At 36.5% G+C, this 16,053-nt stretch overlaps 1 protein-coding gene across 9 annotated transcripts in view; it reads left to right on the top strand.

Annotated features, from left to right (window-relative positions):
• The window catches only part of CDC42BPA (CDC42 binding protein kinase alpha), a 294,110-nt gene that overhangs the window by 88,555 nt on the left and 189,502 nt on the right, over positions 1-16,053 (top strand). For all 9 annotated transcript variants that reach the window (XM_061160193.1, XM_061160196.1, XM_061160190.1 and 6 more), the window contains exon 3: positions 12,629-12,712. In XM_061160193.1, the coding sequence (XP_061016176.1) occupies positions 12,629-12,712 (84 nt within the window). The remainder of the gene's footprint in view (positions 1-12,628; positions 12,713-16,053) is intronic.

The following is a 16,053-nucleotide window of genomic DNA, read 5'->3' as shown; positions in this document are numbered from 1 at the left end:
AAGGCAGCAGGAAAAGTTTTACAGAAGCTAGAAATAGAGCAAAGTGAATTTTCCCAGGCTCACCTCTTTCGATACTGTTCCTGCAGATAGTTTAAAATGACTCTTGCATTATATTTGTGGCCAGTATTAATGGATATTTTGTTTCCAGAAAAAGTGGAGATTATCCTGGCCTAACAAAATATATTTTGTTATTACTATGGCTTCTTTAAAATCATTACATATTTTGAAATCAGTGAAAGAATTGATGGCAGAATGCAATCAATGAAAGAAATGAATGGGAAAATGACATCAGTGGATTAATGAGTTCAGAAAAATGGGAGTGAAGATGTAAGACACTTTTATCTTTTTATTGGGAAAGGTGAGAACCTTGTACAACTCCTTCCTAGCACTTGTATTTTTAAATTTCCTTATTTCTGTGTTTAATATTTGTCTTCACCAATAGACTCTAAGTGAAGGCAAGGACTGAATTTCTTTATCCCTTATACTCAGTACTTAGCACAGTGCTTTTGGTACATATACACTATGGAATATTACTCAGCCTTTAAAAATAATTCATTTGAATCAGTTCTAATGAGATGGATGAAACTGGAGCCCATTATACAGAGTGAAGTAAGCCAGAAAGATAAACACCAATATAGTATACTAACGCATATATATGGAATTTAAAAAGATGGTAACGATAACCCTATATGCAAAACAGAAAAAGAGACACAGATGTACAGAACATACTTTTAGACTCTGTGGGAGAAGGCGAGGGTGGGATGTTCTGAGAGAACAGCATTGAAACAAGTATACTATCAAGGATGAAACAGATCACCAGCCCAGGTTGGATGCATGAGACAAGTGCTCACGGCTGGTGCACTGGGAAGACCCAGAGGGATGGGATGGAGAGGGAGGCGGGTGGGGGGATCGGGATGGGGAACACTGTAAATCCATGGCTGATTCATGTCAGTGTATGGCAAAAACCACTACAATATTGTAATTAGCCTCCAACTAATAAAAATAAATGGGAAAAATAAAAAAAATAAAAATAAAGTTTAACTGTAAAAAAAAATTTCATCATACCAAGTTATTTTTCTTGCCAACAGACTTTGTAACAGGAATAATATCTTATTTGATTTCTAATAAACCTGGGTATAATAAAAAATATATATAATCATTTTCCTTATTGGAGCTTAAAAACAGAAAAGTGAAGTTTTTTTTTTTTTCTTTCATCCTTGTCTGTTTTGACTAATGAAAAAAAAACTTATTAATCATACACTGTAATCTAAACATGTTCCATACCCGTGACTAGGATCACAGTCTAATCTACAAGAGGGAAAGGTACACAGCATTGAGATCGACTGATGTAATTTTCTGGCATTTTCCCCCCCAATTTTATTTCTACTCATAGGTAATAAAATTGGGGTATTTTTGTAAACGTTGATGTCAAACCAGCTCTTCTTACCAAATATTTTAAGTCTTTTCCCCATGTGCTGAAACATTTTCTTTTAAACCTGATGGTTCTAATGGTTCCAAACAGTAATGTTAAGCTAGAATGTATGCTCCATGAGTATAAGGATTTTATTCCCTGTCAGTTCACTGTGACTCCCCAGCACCTAATTGTACATAGTAGGTGCTCAGAACATAAAAAAATGAATTAAGTTCTATTTTTTCTATATTAGAGATAATGCTCTCTAAAGCGTTTTTTAACAAAATGCTTTTGCTGTATTTCAGCTGATTTCTTAAATAATTGCTTTAGAATAAACTTCCAGAAGAGGACTTTGCTGGTTGAAAGGATATAGACAGCTTACATGATTTCGTGGTTTTCTCTATGAAATAATGCTGTCTGTGGCTCTTTTTTACACTTTAATTTTATAAATTTTATATAATAATTCTAAAAGAATCAAAAGAATTTTTTTTTCTTTTAAGTGCATTTATTTTATTCAGGGAGCAGTTAGTGATCTTGTGCCTGGAATATAAGGGTTTTTGGTGGTGGTGGTCAAAGATGAGGATTGAAAGTTCTCTTGGGCAATGCAGTGAATGATTTGGTATGCTATGGTAAGGAACGTTATTTCATAGGAATGGGACTCCTATCAAATAATCAGAGTAGTGATATAATCAGAATGATAAGAAAGATAATACCGTTAGTGTCAATGAAGGATTTGGTAGAGAAGAGACCAGAAGGGAGGGAGATCCTAGATATCTCACTCCCAACAGCCACATTATATTTAATCGATTTTTTAAAATTCTAAGTATTTCTTGAATTTCTTCCTCTCTTCCTTAGTTAGGTCCTCAAAATCTTTCACCTCAGCTACTGCTATAACCTCATGTCTTTTCTTGCCTCAGACCCAGTCTCCACAGAGCTATTAAAGTGATGTAGCTGCCACCAACTATGAAGAATTGTTCTCTATTATCTACATTTTAAGGTTCTAGTTGTTTTAGCATGGCATACAAGCTCTTGCATTACTTGGACCCTTCAGTTTCATTTCTAGCTATTCCCTGCTAGGAAGAAACCCTTTCCTAAGAAAGACAACTGCTTATTATCCCTGATTGTCTTCACCCCTTTCCCCCTCACAGACATCACATGTGCGTTGCTCATGCTGTCCCCATTCCCCAAAATATTCCCTCTCTTTAATCAGATCCTCTTGGTCCCCCTTTTCTGAGGTTCACTGTGTAAGACTCATATGTCAGTCACCTCTTTCAGGAAACTTTAACATATATATTCACAAATTACATAGATCCCTCCCTTCTCCCCCATTTTGGGTTAGGAATCTCTTTTCTTTGCTTTTTATAAGACCTTGTTTTTACCTTTCTTTTCATGTTGTACTGTAATTATCTGTTTAGTGTTGTTTCCCATACTGGACTATGAGATTTTTGAGAGCAAGGGCTCTTTTATTTATCTTCATATTCTCAGCAGTTAGCATAATGTTTGACATAGAGTAAGGTGGTCAAAAAGGAACCTATTATCATTTTTTCAGATGAAATGAGGGCTTGAACTTGGCCAGTGGAAGTGGGCAAGAAGGGTGGATAGGATAGACAGAATGTAAAGAAATCACTATATGTCACTGATAAATTAAAGTTAGAAATCATGGATGATTGAGGTATGCAGTCTGAGTAAATGGGTTTAATGTGCAGGGTTTTGACTTGTTAAATTTGAGATATATGCTGAACATTTCAGAGAGATGACTAGTAGGCTACTGGAAGTATGGGTCTACCTATTAGGAGATAAGAATTTAGGAGTCATCAGCATATAGATATTAATAGGATCATATATAGGTCAGGGAAGAGAGGAGATATAAAAAAGGTGGAGTAGGGATCCTTGGAGAAAATCATTTAATAGGATATGAAAAAAAGAATAAGTAGGAAAATGCATTGATCGTCTGCGATGTCCAGTAATGAAGAGAGGTTGAAACAGATGAGAGTTGAGGACAATATATTTTATTTGGAATTTGGAAGGACATTATTAATCTTTGAGAGAGTAATTTCAGTCCAGTAGAGGGAAATAGCAACTAGATTGAAATAGGTGATTACAAGAGGCTGAGAAACTGATGATGAACGAGTGGAAAAAGCAGGCATAAATGTTCTTTAGAAATGTGCTTTATGGAGAAATAATACCTTGTGGAAAGGGATGTGATATTACTTTCTTGAGAGGAAGATAGGATGGCAATAAAGTTTTTGTTTTGTATTTGGTTTTGAATAGGAGATGGTCATGGAGACGTTGGTGTTCAGGTGCCATAAGAAAGCAAGCTTGAAGTTCAGAAACAAATCTTTAATGGAACAAGGGAAAGAAAGGAGAGAGTCTGGCATTAAGATTTCAGATGATACTGTTATCCTTGCAAGTGGTAGGGAAACTTCTTCCTTGGGCTCAAAAGGAAAAGAAGTAAGGAGAAGTAGAAATATAGAAATATTTAAAGGTGATATGAGGAAATGTGAAGGATCTATTTTCTATGAAGTATACTACAGGGTAGGGTTTGGATAGTTCAGAGTTAGGATAGATGGTGATGGCAGGGTGACATAGGTTATTTTAGAAGCTTGGTAAAGGACAAAGGGTTAATGATGGGGCTGCAAATAGATTTAGGACTCAATTGGGATGCAACTAAGGAACAAATAAAGCAATAATACAAATATTTAAATAACTGTATATGTGTTGTTATATATTTTTTCCATAAAAAGGATTGAAGGAAAGGACAGGGTACTGAAGAATTGCTTAAAGTTACTCATGAGGATTAAGTGAGGCATATAGGTAAGGACAATGATATCTGCTCTATAGTCCTAATGCTTGGAACAATTGAAGAATGGATGCAGAGCCTGGGGAGTGGGCTATAGCAGACAGTAGTCTGGCTGTCAGTGAACTGGGAATCAAGTCCTGCTTGGTCATAGGCCAGTGATCTGGAGTCAATTCAGAGTATTTAATGCATGACTGATAATATTTGAGATTTTGTATGAAAAGATACCTTTCTCTGTCTCTCTCTCACTCCCTCTCTCTCTGTTTATTCCTCCTCTCTCTATATATATCAATTAAAATATATAAAATAAAAGCAAGCAATACGTTGTAGATAATTGACTCTCTTTTAAGACACAGTGAATTTTGTATAGAAAAGTAATATTGACTAGTTTATGAGCTCTTACTGCTTAGCTATTCATTCCTGATTAAAGTATCTTTGATGGCCCTAAATACCCTTGTAGTATTTATCAACTAATAAATTTCAAAATTCAAAGACTGCCCTAATTTTTTTCCTCTAAAGTATTTTGTCTTCTATCAGGAATTTGTCAGTAGATATTATATAGACCCAGTGGATAGGTTCACCTCTGGCACAGATGTCTGATAGGAACAGCACCTCTCTCAGTTATGCTTTTTCTTAAAAAAATAAAACTATGAAAATAAAAGCATAATTTATATAACTCCTACAAGAAATGCATAAATTATGGGAAATAATAAAGGAGCAAGATATAGTTGAAAATCAACAGCTCTACGAGTTAAGAACCTTCTCTCTACGACTCAATTGTTGTCAGTGACTGCTTAACTTAACGCTGGGTTTTCCTTTTTGCTTTCAGGAAAACCTTTAACTTACGCCCTGGGTGTTGCCTGTCCACAGTTTCCTGGTGGCTCACCGCTTCTGCCTGCTCCAGCCTTGCTCCGGCAGCTTCAAGGCTTCTGGGCTTCAGAGCTTGTTGTGAAAGCTTGCTGCTTTGGCCTGCTACCCCTGCTTCAGGTGTCAAAAGCTTTTAATTAGCTTGCTTCCTCTAATTACCATAAGTAGGCCCTTATGTGTCTGCATAACCTAGTCCTAGAGTTTGAAAGGAGAATTATTTTTAGCCATTCATTCTTCCTCAGAAACTCTGTTCCCTGGCTCTGTGGGGATCCAAGGGAGAGTAAAAGAAGTTTGAAGTTATGTTGCATGATTCACGTTTGATAGCCTCTGTATATACAGGGCTAGTCTTCAGTCCGTAGGAGTACACTGGCATGGGCATACTATATTTTTATAGCTAATGTCTGCTCTAATTGGTCAATGCCCAGGCTATACCAATTTCTAAATATTTTGACTTATCACTAGTAGATATATAAATTGCATCTCCATAGAGGGGATATCTCTAGCCAGTTTAGTTAACCTTTGTAGTGTTTTTGGTTTGTTAAAGTGTCTTAATTTTTTTATTAAGTATTTTGAATACAAGCTGATCACTAACAGAACAGTTTGTAAAAAACAAGTATTTCCATACACGTTAACCACGATCACCATTAACATGGCAGCAGGAATCAAGACTACAGGCGAGACGAGTGGGAAGATCTCTGTAAAGACCTACAGAGCCGCCTAGTACTCATAGCAGTAAGTGACAGCAGCTTTGTCATCACTTAGTGAGGGCTGTAGAAACTACTTCAGCATGGTGTAAGAACTGATTATGGCAGTGTATGCGTTGTGCCTCGCCCAGTGCCAGGCACAGAGTAGGCTTTCTATAATTGAGTTGTTTTTAATATTTTATTATTGATAATAATAAATGATGGTAGACATTATGCAGTCGAGAAAGAAGGAGACAATGACATGAAACAGTAATAATGACATGAAATAATGGCATGAAACAGGCAAAAGATAGTGAAAGCTAAGTTGTGAAGTTGAGAGTTTAAAAGCCATACATCTGATGAAGAGAGCAGCATGAGCTGGAATAATCTGGTACACACTTAATAACCCTTAAAATAGAGAATTGTATCTCTTTTTATCATAATGCCTTGTCTTTATTTTAGTTTCAGTCTCAGTTTAGTAGTGTACTTGAAGCTTGAGCATATAGATGGTTTTCAATAGTCTAAGTATATATGCTCATATAGACTACAAATCCCTTGTTATTTATTCAGTAAATATTTATTGTCTACCTCCTGATTCCCAAGCACTGGCACATACTAATGAACAAATGAGAAAAAAATAATTTCTGCCCTCTTAGAGGTTATGTTCTAGTGAGTGAAGCACACAGTAAGCAAAATACGTAAATAGAATATATAATTTGTTAAATAATAAGAGCTAAGGGAAAAAGGAAGCAAGGAAATGGGATAGAAAGTGTGAAGGGCAGAATGGCATTTTAGTGAGGGAGGGAGAGAGCAAACCATCTAGCTATGGTGGAGTGTGGGGAGGGGGAAGACGGTTTGAACTTAAGTGCACAGACACTAAGTTGACTTTGAACAAGGTGATCCGTATGTTTTGAGCAGAGTGACCTGGGAGGAGAGTAGTATGAGATCTGGGAGACTGGAAGACCAGGGTGTGCTGGAACCCATAATACTTCTAAGTTATAGTTAGAACTTTGAATTTTACATGGAGAGAGGAAACTTAAAGTTTTGGAGCCGAGTGTCACGATGTGAGCTAGTTTAAACAGAATCACTGTCGCTGCTGTTTTGAGAATAGATCTTGGAGGATAAGAGCAGAAGTAAGAGAGAGTAGGAGTAAGAAGTAATAGGACAGTCCAGGCAAGACTGGCGGATAGGAATGGGATGGACCAGAGGAGGTGTGGTGAATTCTAGATATGTTGAATGTAGACTAGATCTGTGGAACTGCATGGCAACTGCTTCTTAATTATTGAAATTCTGTTTAGTATAGTATAATCATTCTTAGTTATATGCTGTATCTATAAGTGATAATTCAGAACTCATTCATTTATACTTGTAACATACTAATTTTTTTGTAGTGTTCGCTGTTTTTCTGATATCATAGTGCTTTTAATAAGACATCTCTGTATTTGGTGCTTTTAAAAATACATCTTTGTTCTGCATTAAATTTATAATCTTCCAGTTCATACTAAATGTACTTTACATTTTGATCAAATTAGATAAGAAAGGACATTTTAACATACTACCTTTTTGTATATCAGTTAGCCGTGGTTCTTGAAAGTCTAGAACCTAGAGTTTCAGGACAATCCCTTCTTCTTCAAGTTTACAGAAATGAACGTGAAAATGATCTGTAGTGTTAAAGGAGAAAAGCATGATCAATTTTATCACTTCATCAACTTCATTATTCTTGTCTCATTATGTCATCAATTTGATAATTTGAGCATAGTTTCTAAATTGACTTCTAAAAAATTGAAATGTAGTTGATTTACAATGTTGTGTTGGTTTCTGATGTACAGCAAAGTGATACACACACACATATTTTTTCATATTCTTTTTCATTATGGTTTATGACTGGATATTAAATGTAGTTCCCTGTGCAAACAACAGGACTTTGTTGTTTGTCTATTTTGTATGTAGTACTTTGTATCTGCTAATCCAAACTCCTAATTTGTCCCTCCCTCACCCTATTTCCCCTTTGGGAACCATAATTTTGTTTTCTGTGTGAACTGACCTATTTAATTTCACCACATCCCACTTCATCTCAGAGAAGTTTTTAGGCAGCTCATGAAACTGTTGTAAGACAGTGCTGAGAATGTTTTTCACCTTGCAGCAGCTTGACATTCCTGATTAACACATAGATGTGAAGTGTGGGTCTCATTTTGGCCCTTATCAGCCACAAAATAATATCTCAACAATTAGTGGTCATTTCATGTTCAGGATGAATTATGGTATTCTATACTAGCCCCTCCATGTTTCAAATTTTGTATGTCCTATATAGAAAATATAGAAAGGAGGATGGAAATCATATCCCTAGAAATAACTGATTTTTAAGAGTCTGATGCTTGTCTTTCTCAGACTACATATAGAAATGTATAGGTATATATTTTATGTGTATATATAGACAATTTTAGTTTGTAAACTTTAATAAAATTCTTTTAAACAGTATATTGTGAACTTTCTCCTATTAATTAGTAATCTTTAACAACATATTCAAGAATTTAAAATATTTTCTATTGTTTGTGATATATTCAGTCAGTTTTACCTTTCAAAATGTATTTATTTTCAATGTTTCACTATTGGAAATTACACATAAATCTTGTAGCTTAGTTTTTATTTGTATGAATGTTCCTTTGAGGAGATTTCTAACTATATTTCTATGTATAAGTATGTGTCATGGGTAAAAATTTATAAAGTTAAGTGTTGAAGAGACCAAAGCTTCTTATTTCCTAGTTAAAGAAATTGAAGAAATTAGGAAGTATAGGATCTACCAAGTCTTAGTGATAGAGCGAAGAACAGTTAGGAGACCGAGCTATAATGTGCCTAGTGTGGTACCTGACATGTAATAATAGCTAGTGGTTACTGAACACTTGTGCTGTGCCCTTAGTTGCTCAGTCGTGTCTGATTCTTTGCCATCCCATGGACTGTCCCGCCACGCTCCTCTGTCCATGGGGATTCTCCAGGCAAGAATACTGGAGTGGGTTGCCATGTCCTCCTCCAGGGGATCTTCCCAACCCGGGGATCAAACCAAGGTCTCCTGCATTATAGGTGGATTCTTTACTGTCTGAGCAACCAGGGAAGCCCAGGAGTACTGGAGGGGGTAGCCTATCCCTTCTCCAGGGGATCTTCCCAATCCAGGAATCGAACTGGGGTCTCCTGCATTACAGGCAGATTCTTTACCAGCTGAGGTACCAAGGAAGCCCCACTGAACACTTACCAAGTGCCAGACCCTGTTGTATGCACTTCATACTTGTGTATAACCTGGATCTGGTTGCACAGACTGTGCTATCTCCACTACCCTGAACAGTGTCTGAGTGTTCAATAAATGCTAGCTTATTTCTACTGCACATCTCTATAATCCAGAGGTGGTTTTGATTCCAGTAGTTTTTGGATTGTAGAAAGATAATTTAGTACATATACTCCGTATTGCACTCTTAATGGGGTTTTGAGCAGAACCTCATAAGCAAATGCGTATGAGGTGTTTCTGCAATGAAGCACATTTATTTTTACACTAAGTGAGATTTTAAAAAAACAAACTCCCCTCAAACTGTGATTAGCCTGATGTCAGTGTATGTTGCCAAATGAATTGTCAAAACCCTTTATCTTGCAGAACTGCAGGTAAAGGATTGTGGACCTGCGTAAAACTCTTAAGAGTACTTGGCGTTTAATACACACTCAATATGTGTTGGTGGATTACTACTACACTACTGGGTATCCTCAGGTACTTCTCTACTCATATGCATAGAAAATTGGTGAGTCATACAGTGCTGGGAGGAGTTCTTATCACTCCATATGACCTGAGGAGGGCAAATCTAAGTGTTGGAGTCTTTCAGCATTTCTTCTCTAAATCAGAAGAGGAGAAGGCTTAAGTGATAGCCTTCGTTATCTCTTCCCTGTCCTCAATGTAGGCATGTCTAGCTGTGTGCTCCTATCCTTCCATCCATTTGTGCAGTATATGGTTTGAGTCTACACAGTAGTGTAACTTGTGTTTTCAGTCTGTCAGAGATCTTAGTGAAAAAAAAAAAAATATTTTAAGTTTTGCTGTGCTCTTTATTAGAGTACTCCCCTCCTCCTTTTTGGTGATAAGAACATTTAAGATCTACTTTCTTGGCAATTTCCAAGAATATAATACAGTACTGTTAACTATAGTCAACATACTGTACATTAGATCTCCAGAACTTATCATATAACTGAAAAACTTATACCCTTTGACCATCATCTCCCCATTTCCCTCAACCCCCAGCCACTGGCACCACCATTCTAGAATTAGAATTCTAGAAATAGATTTCTCTGTTTATATGAGTTTACCTTTTTAGATTTTTCCATATAAGTGAGATCACACAGTTTTTTTCTTTCTGTTACTGGCTTATTTCACTTAGCATAACGCCCTCAGCAAATAGATGGGGAAACAGTGGAAACAGTGGCTGACTTTATTTTTCTGGGCTCCAAAATCACTGCAGATGGTGATTGCAGCCATGAAATTAAAAAACACTTACTCCTTGGAAGGAAAGTTATGACAAACCTAGACAGCATATTAAAAAGCAGAGACATTGCTTTGTCATCAAAGGTCCATCTAGTCAAGGCTATGGTTTTTCCAGTGGTCATGTATGGATGTGAGAGTTGGACCGTAAAGAAAGCTGAGCACAGAAGAATTGATGCTTTTGAACTGTGGTGTTGGTGAAGACTCTTGAGAGTCCCTTGGACTGCAAGGAGATCCAGCCAGTCCATCCTAAAGGAAATCAGCCCTGGGTGTTCATTGGAAGGGCTGATGTTGGAGCTGAAACTCCCAGTACTTTGTCCACCTGATGCAAAGAGCTGACTCATTTGAAAAGACCCTGATGCTGGGAAAGATTGAGGCCAGGAGGAGAAGGGGATGAGGATGAGATGGTTGGATGGCATCACCAACTCAATGGACATGGGTTTGGGTGGACTCTGTGAGTTGGTGATGGACAGGGAGGCCTGGCGTGCTGCGGTTCGTGGGGTCGCAAAGAGTTGGACACAACTGAGCGACTGAACTGAACTGAACTGAACTGAATGCTCTCCAGGTTTATCCATGTTGTCACAAAAGACAGACTTCCTTCTTTTTAATGGCTGAATAATATTCTATTTCTTTATCCATTCATCTGTCAGTGGACATTTAGGTTGTTTCTATATCTTGTACAACCCCTTTTCTTTAAATGTGAACCCATTAAGAGATCCATAGCTGATGCAGAAATGATGGATCCATAACTGATTCATCATTCTTCAGATATGACCAGATATGACTAAAGACTAAAGTGATTGCACTTGAAATTGAGATAGTTCTTCTTCCTTCCCACCATTTTATGAATAATTGATGAAAAACTATAATCACAGTCATTAGTATAACCATTTATGATAGTTCAGTCGCTCAGTCATGTCCGACTCTTTGCGACCCCATGGACTGCAGCACGCCAGGCCTCCCTGTCCATCACCAACTCCCAGAGTTTACTCAAACTCATGTCCATTGTTTATGACATTTACCAAGGTATATTTTAGTTCAGATAACATTATAGTATTATATACTGATTTCCATTATACATGGTCATATAAGTGTTATTGCACTCTGATCCAAAAATAAATTTATTAAATGACCCTGATATGTACATTTACTATTAGGGTTTTAAAAAGTTTAGCACTTGAGTTTAAACCTCAAATTTAAAAAATTCTCTATTCTTGTAAATATCCCTTTAAACTGTTTGAAGATATGCTGTACATAGTTTATTTTCTGTTTCTTCATATTAGAGTAGTATTTGCTTTCCCTTTCCAGCCTCCAACAGCTGGTAACAGCGTTTATCTTCTCTTCTATAGTTCATCATCTGCTGTGTAGCATCCTCAGTGAACTGCAAAGGCCCTTTGAGATTATCTAGTCAAACTGAGGGAGAGAAGTAGAAACAGAAATGTCATCACTTTATTGAGAGTAGGAAAAAAAGGGGGGGGATTACCTATTTATATTTGACAGTTTTTTGATCCACAACTAAAATACAAAATACAGAAATATCTGTTCTTTTTTTTGTTGGGAAGGAATGTGGGAAGTGTATGATTTGTAGAGATATCAGCCTTAATTGATCTTTAGGGGTGTGTGTGTGTTGTCAGGGGGGGTTTGGTTTAGTGTGCAAGACTATGTGGCATGAAAAATAATATCATTTTCAGTTTATGTCATACTGTTTGATCCCCATGAAATGTATTTGTTTTGGCAGCTGGCTTTACCTGTAACATCGTGTTGGAATTTGGCATGCAGTGTTTAATGTTGTTTAGTCGCTAAGTGGTGTCTGACTCTTTGTGACCCCGTAGACTGTAATCCGCCATGCTTCTCTAGCTATGGGATTTCCCAGGCAAGAATACTGGAGTGGGTTGCCTTTTCCTTCTCCATGGGATCTTCCTAACCCAGGGAGTGAACCCATGTCTCCTGCTTGGCAGGCGGATTCTTTACCACTGAGCCACCTGGGAAGCTCACAGTGTTTACTAAGCTTTAGTTATTTCATATGGTACATTTTGGTCAATTTTTTAGATAGTAGATACTGAGTTTAATTTCCAGGGAAATTAAACTTTTTTTTTTCTTTTCAAGAAAGCTTGAAAAGGAGAACATAATATATAATCACCAACTGATACTGTGTTCAAAAACAGAGTTGTTTGGCTTATGTTCACTAATGTAACTTTTTCAACTGACAGTATTATTTGATTTAGGATCTTAGAATTTGAACTGCATGGAAATCATTGATAATTTTGGTATTTATTTTTTTTACAGAGAGGAAAAAGGAAAATGGATGACTGAAAAAAGTATTATGTGTCATGTTTTAAAAGTTGTATTTCCTTTTCTAGGTTGCTGTAGTGAAACTAAAAAATGCAGATAAAGTATTTGCCATGAAAATATTGAATAAATGGGAGATGCTGAAAAGAGCTGAGGTAAGATTCTAATTATTAGAATACTTAAATAATATCTTAGAAATATTTTTAGAGAAAAATAAAATTATAGAGAGTCAATAGATCTTTTAAGTATCATTTAGTAACCTTTTATCTATGATGGCATCATTTTTTTAGGCCTGAAACAAATTTAGGAATTCACAGTTGTGATATAGTTATTATAAGTGTTACATTTATGATGATATTTTAATGTTGTCTGAAAACCAAATGGAAACTCTTGTAATGTCAGGTTTCACCCTTATGTTAAAAGGATGTATGGCAACCAGTTTCTTTTATAGGAAGAAATTTTGTAGTGATTGATATCCAATTTGATGTAACTTGTTTATATTGTTTTGTATTTATCTCTATTCTGCTCTAAGCAAAAGCCAGCAGGAGTTTTGAATATGGCCTATAAGAATTCTGTTTATTGCTGACTATGCAGTTAAATTTATGTTATGTCCTATATTATTAAGAATGAGAGTAAAGTCTTCTGTTGTAAGAATTGTCAGCATTTTTATCTTGGTACTAAATTTGAGGGAAAGACTGACTGGAGTGCTATTAAAAATGTCTAGTAGCTGGTATGGTATGGTCGGAACTAACATTCCGTGTAAATTTTGGGGGGAGCTGTTCTAGAGGTCTCCTGTTGTGCTAGGTTCTAGTGAGTTCCTGGGTGAGGCAGGGCATTCAGGGGCCTTGGGGATGCAGAACTTACCAGTGTGGGAGTATTTAAATATTTTAACTTGCAGAAGGGTTATACTGCTGAATAGGTGAGTATTAGCCCTGGAGGCTAGTAAGATCCATAAGAGAATAATGAGAAATTAGCCCTTAGAAATCTTTCTTTATATATCAGTACTTGTAGCAACCTAAAAAACAATCAACACAAAGGGAAAAGCAAAAATGGTTCCCATGATGATAGATACATACCATGAGAGTGACAGTGCGTGCGTGCTCAGCTTCTCATCGTATCCAGCTCTTTTTGACCCCGAGGACTGTAGCCCACCAGGCTCCTTTGTCCATGGGACTTCCCAGCTAAGAATACTGGAGCGGGTAGCCATTTCTGAATCCAGGGATCAAACCTGTGTCTTCCGCATGAGCAGGTGGATTCTTCACCACTGAGCCACCGAGAAAGCCCCATAGGGAAAGTAAATACTTCAATATTTCTTTCTTTTAGAAAATATGGAAAATATAACAAAATTCAGAAAAGAAAATAATAATCACTTGTATTCCATCACTTAGGATTAATAACATTTTGGGCATGTTTTGCTTTTAGTCTTTTTCTTTTTTTGTCTACTGAAAAAGCTGCACAAGTGAAATGCAGATAAATTCTTTGTAATGTCACATTACAGATAAAGCTAAAGTACTCATTGACTATACCCCACCCAAGTGCAGCCCCTCTCTGCCTCCCAGAGGTAATTACAGAGAGTTAATAAAATCCTGTTTAAAAAAGTATCTGGAAAGTTTTATGTCATATATCTCTGACATTTGTGCCAGTGCCTATTATATTCAATAACTTCAGTATTTACTTTTGCATTTCCCCTTACTATCACTGGTCAGACTGAGTTCAGTATGCCATCTATTTATTAGAGAGTGCTTTTGAAATTGGCCTTGATCGAAGGGAAAGGAGGTGAAACATGATTTATCAGGGAGACGTCAGGCTGTCCCAGCAGTCTGTTGATCCAGCAGGGAACTGGGGAGCAGAAATGGTCCTTCAGAGTTGTCCTGCCTTAGACCAAATGATTGACCTCTTTGCAGTTGCCTTAGTCAGTCATTGGATACGGGCTGCCTCCAGAAGGACATGGATGTGGACTAGTAGGCTTTTGGCAGCTGAAACAAAGCCAGGAGGGACTGACGGCATTGCTGACAGTTGGAGCAATTAAGTCTTATTATTAAAAAATAGTAAATAATTATGCTTTTAATTGTTTTTCAGAATTCATAATTGTGGGTTAGTGTTCCAGGGTTAGAACTTTTAAAAGATTGAATTAAAGTTTGTACTTGCTTTTTATGATGTTGGCTGTTGGGGAAGAATTTTGAAAAGAAAGAGTAACTGGTTTAGCTTTACTTATTGACTGGAGGAAGTGGCAAAATTGAGGATAAAACAGGAGTAATTGAAAATTAAATATCATTTTGTTGCATTATAAAATCATTCATATAGTCTGTTTCTGGGGCAAAATGGAATAGACATGCTTCTTTTTATCTCTCCGTTTAAGTACAGTTAAAGACCATGGACATTATGTATAAAACATATATATGAAGACTCTGAAAGGCAGAAAGAATGTGGACCAGCTCGGGGCCATGGAACCCAAGGAACATCACTAATTCTGTGAAGTCTGTATTATTCTGAAGGAACAGCCAGATAAGGACCATACAAAGAAAGTTAAAGATCAATATGCCTCATGAATATAGATGCCAGTACCCTTAACAAAATACTAGTCAATAGAATTTGGCAATATATAAAGTGAATTATACACTGTGAGCAAGTGGGGTTTGTTTGAGGGATACAAGGCTGGTTCATTATTTGAAAAGAACTTGCCTCAAACTACTTGAAACTTTCATTTTTTTTTGGAGGAATTTATCCATTGAAACTTTTAAAGAGGAGTTCATTTTAAAGCATTTTAAAGGATGGAATTATATTTTTATGCTTGAATTGTCAAATCCTTCTTTAAAAAAATTAAGAAGAAACTTATTTTGATTATTACTTATCCAGCTTTGGAAAACTGGTCCACCAGTGATGCTTAATAAATTACAAGTGAACAGCAAAATTTCTTACTTTTTTAGTCTGTGTATTGTTGATACTTTAAAACAATTTTCAGAGATTTACCTCCAATCTGTTTGTCGTATTTATTTCTATTTTTGTTGTGTAACAAATATATAATTAGTGCAACACAGATTATTTGAAGGTACTAGGAAACTTGTCTCTTTCTGTAACTGGCAGATAAATAATTAGTAAATAATCCTGTAGTTACAAGAGCTTTTCTTGTGGCTCAGCTGGTAAAGAATCTGCCTGCAATGTGGGAGACCTGGGTTCTATCCCTGGGTTGGGAAGATTCCCTGGCGAAGGGAAAGGCTACCCAGTCCAGTATTCTGGCCTGGAGAAATCCATGGGGTCACAAAGAGTTGGACACGACTGAGCAACTTTCACTTATAGTTACAAAGATTAATATATATATAGATTCATCATTTACAAACTTTGTTAGTATGTCAACAATGTCTTAAGTTAACTTCTCCCAATCAATTCTGTAAATTTTACTTTCTCTTCAAATTTATTCAACTCTTAAAGATTTCACTCACATGGAAGATGTGTTACTCATTTCATTGGAAGATGCAGAATCGTTTACGGAAGTGCT

This window comes from Dama dama, chromosome 14 (assembly GCF_033118175.1).
Source record: "Dama dama isolate Ldn47 chromosome 14, ASM3311817v1, whole genome shotgun sequence".
NCBI lineage: Eukaryota > Metazoa > Chordata > Mammalia > Artiodactyla > Cervidae > Dama > Dama dama.
The sequence above is the reverse complement of the archived record's forward strand: the minus strand, read 5'-3'. Positions and strand labels throughout refer to the sequence as shown.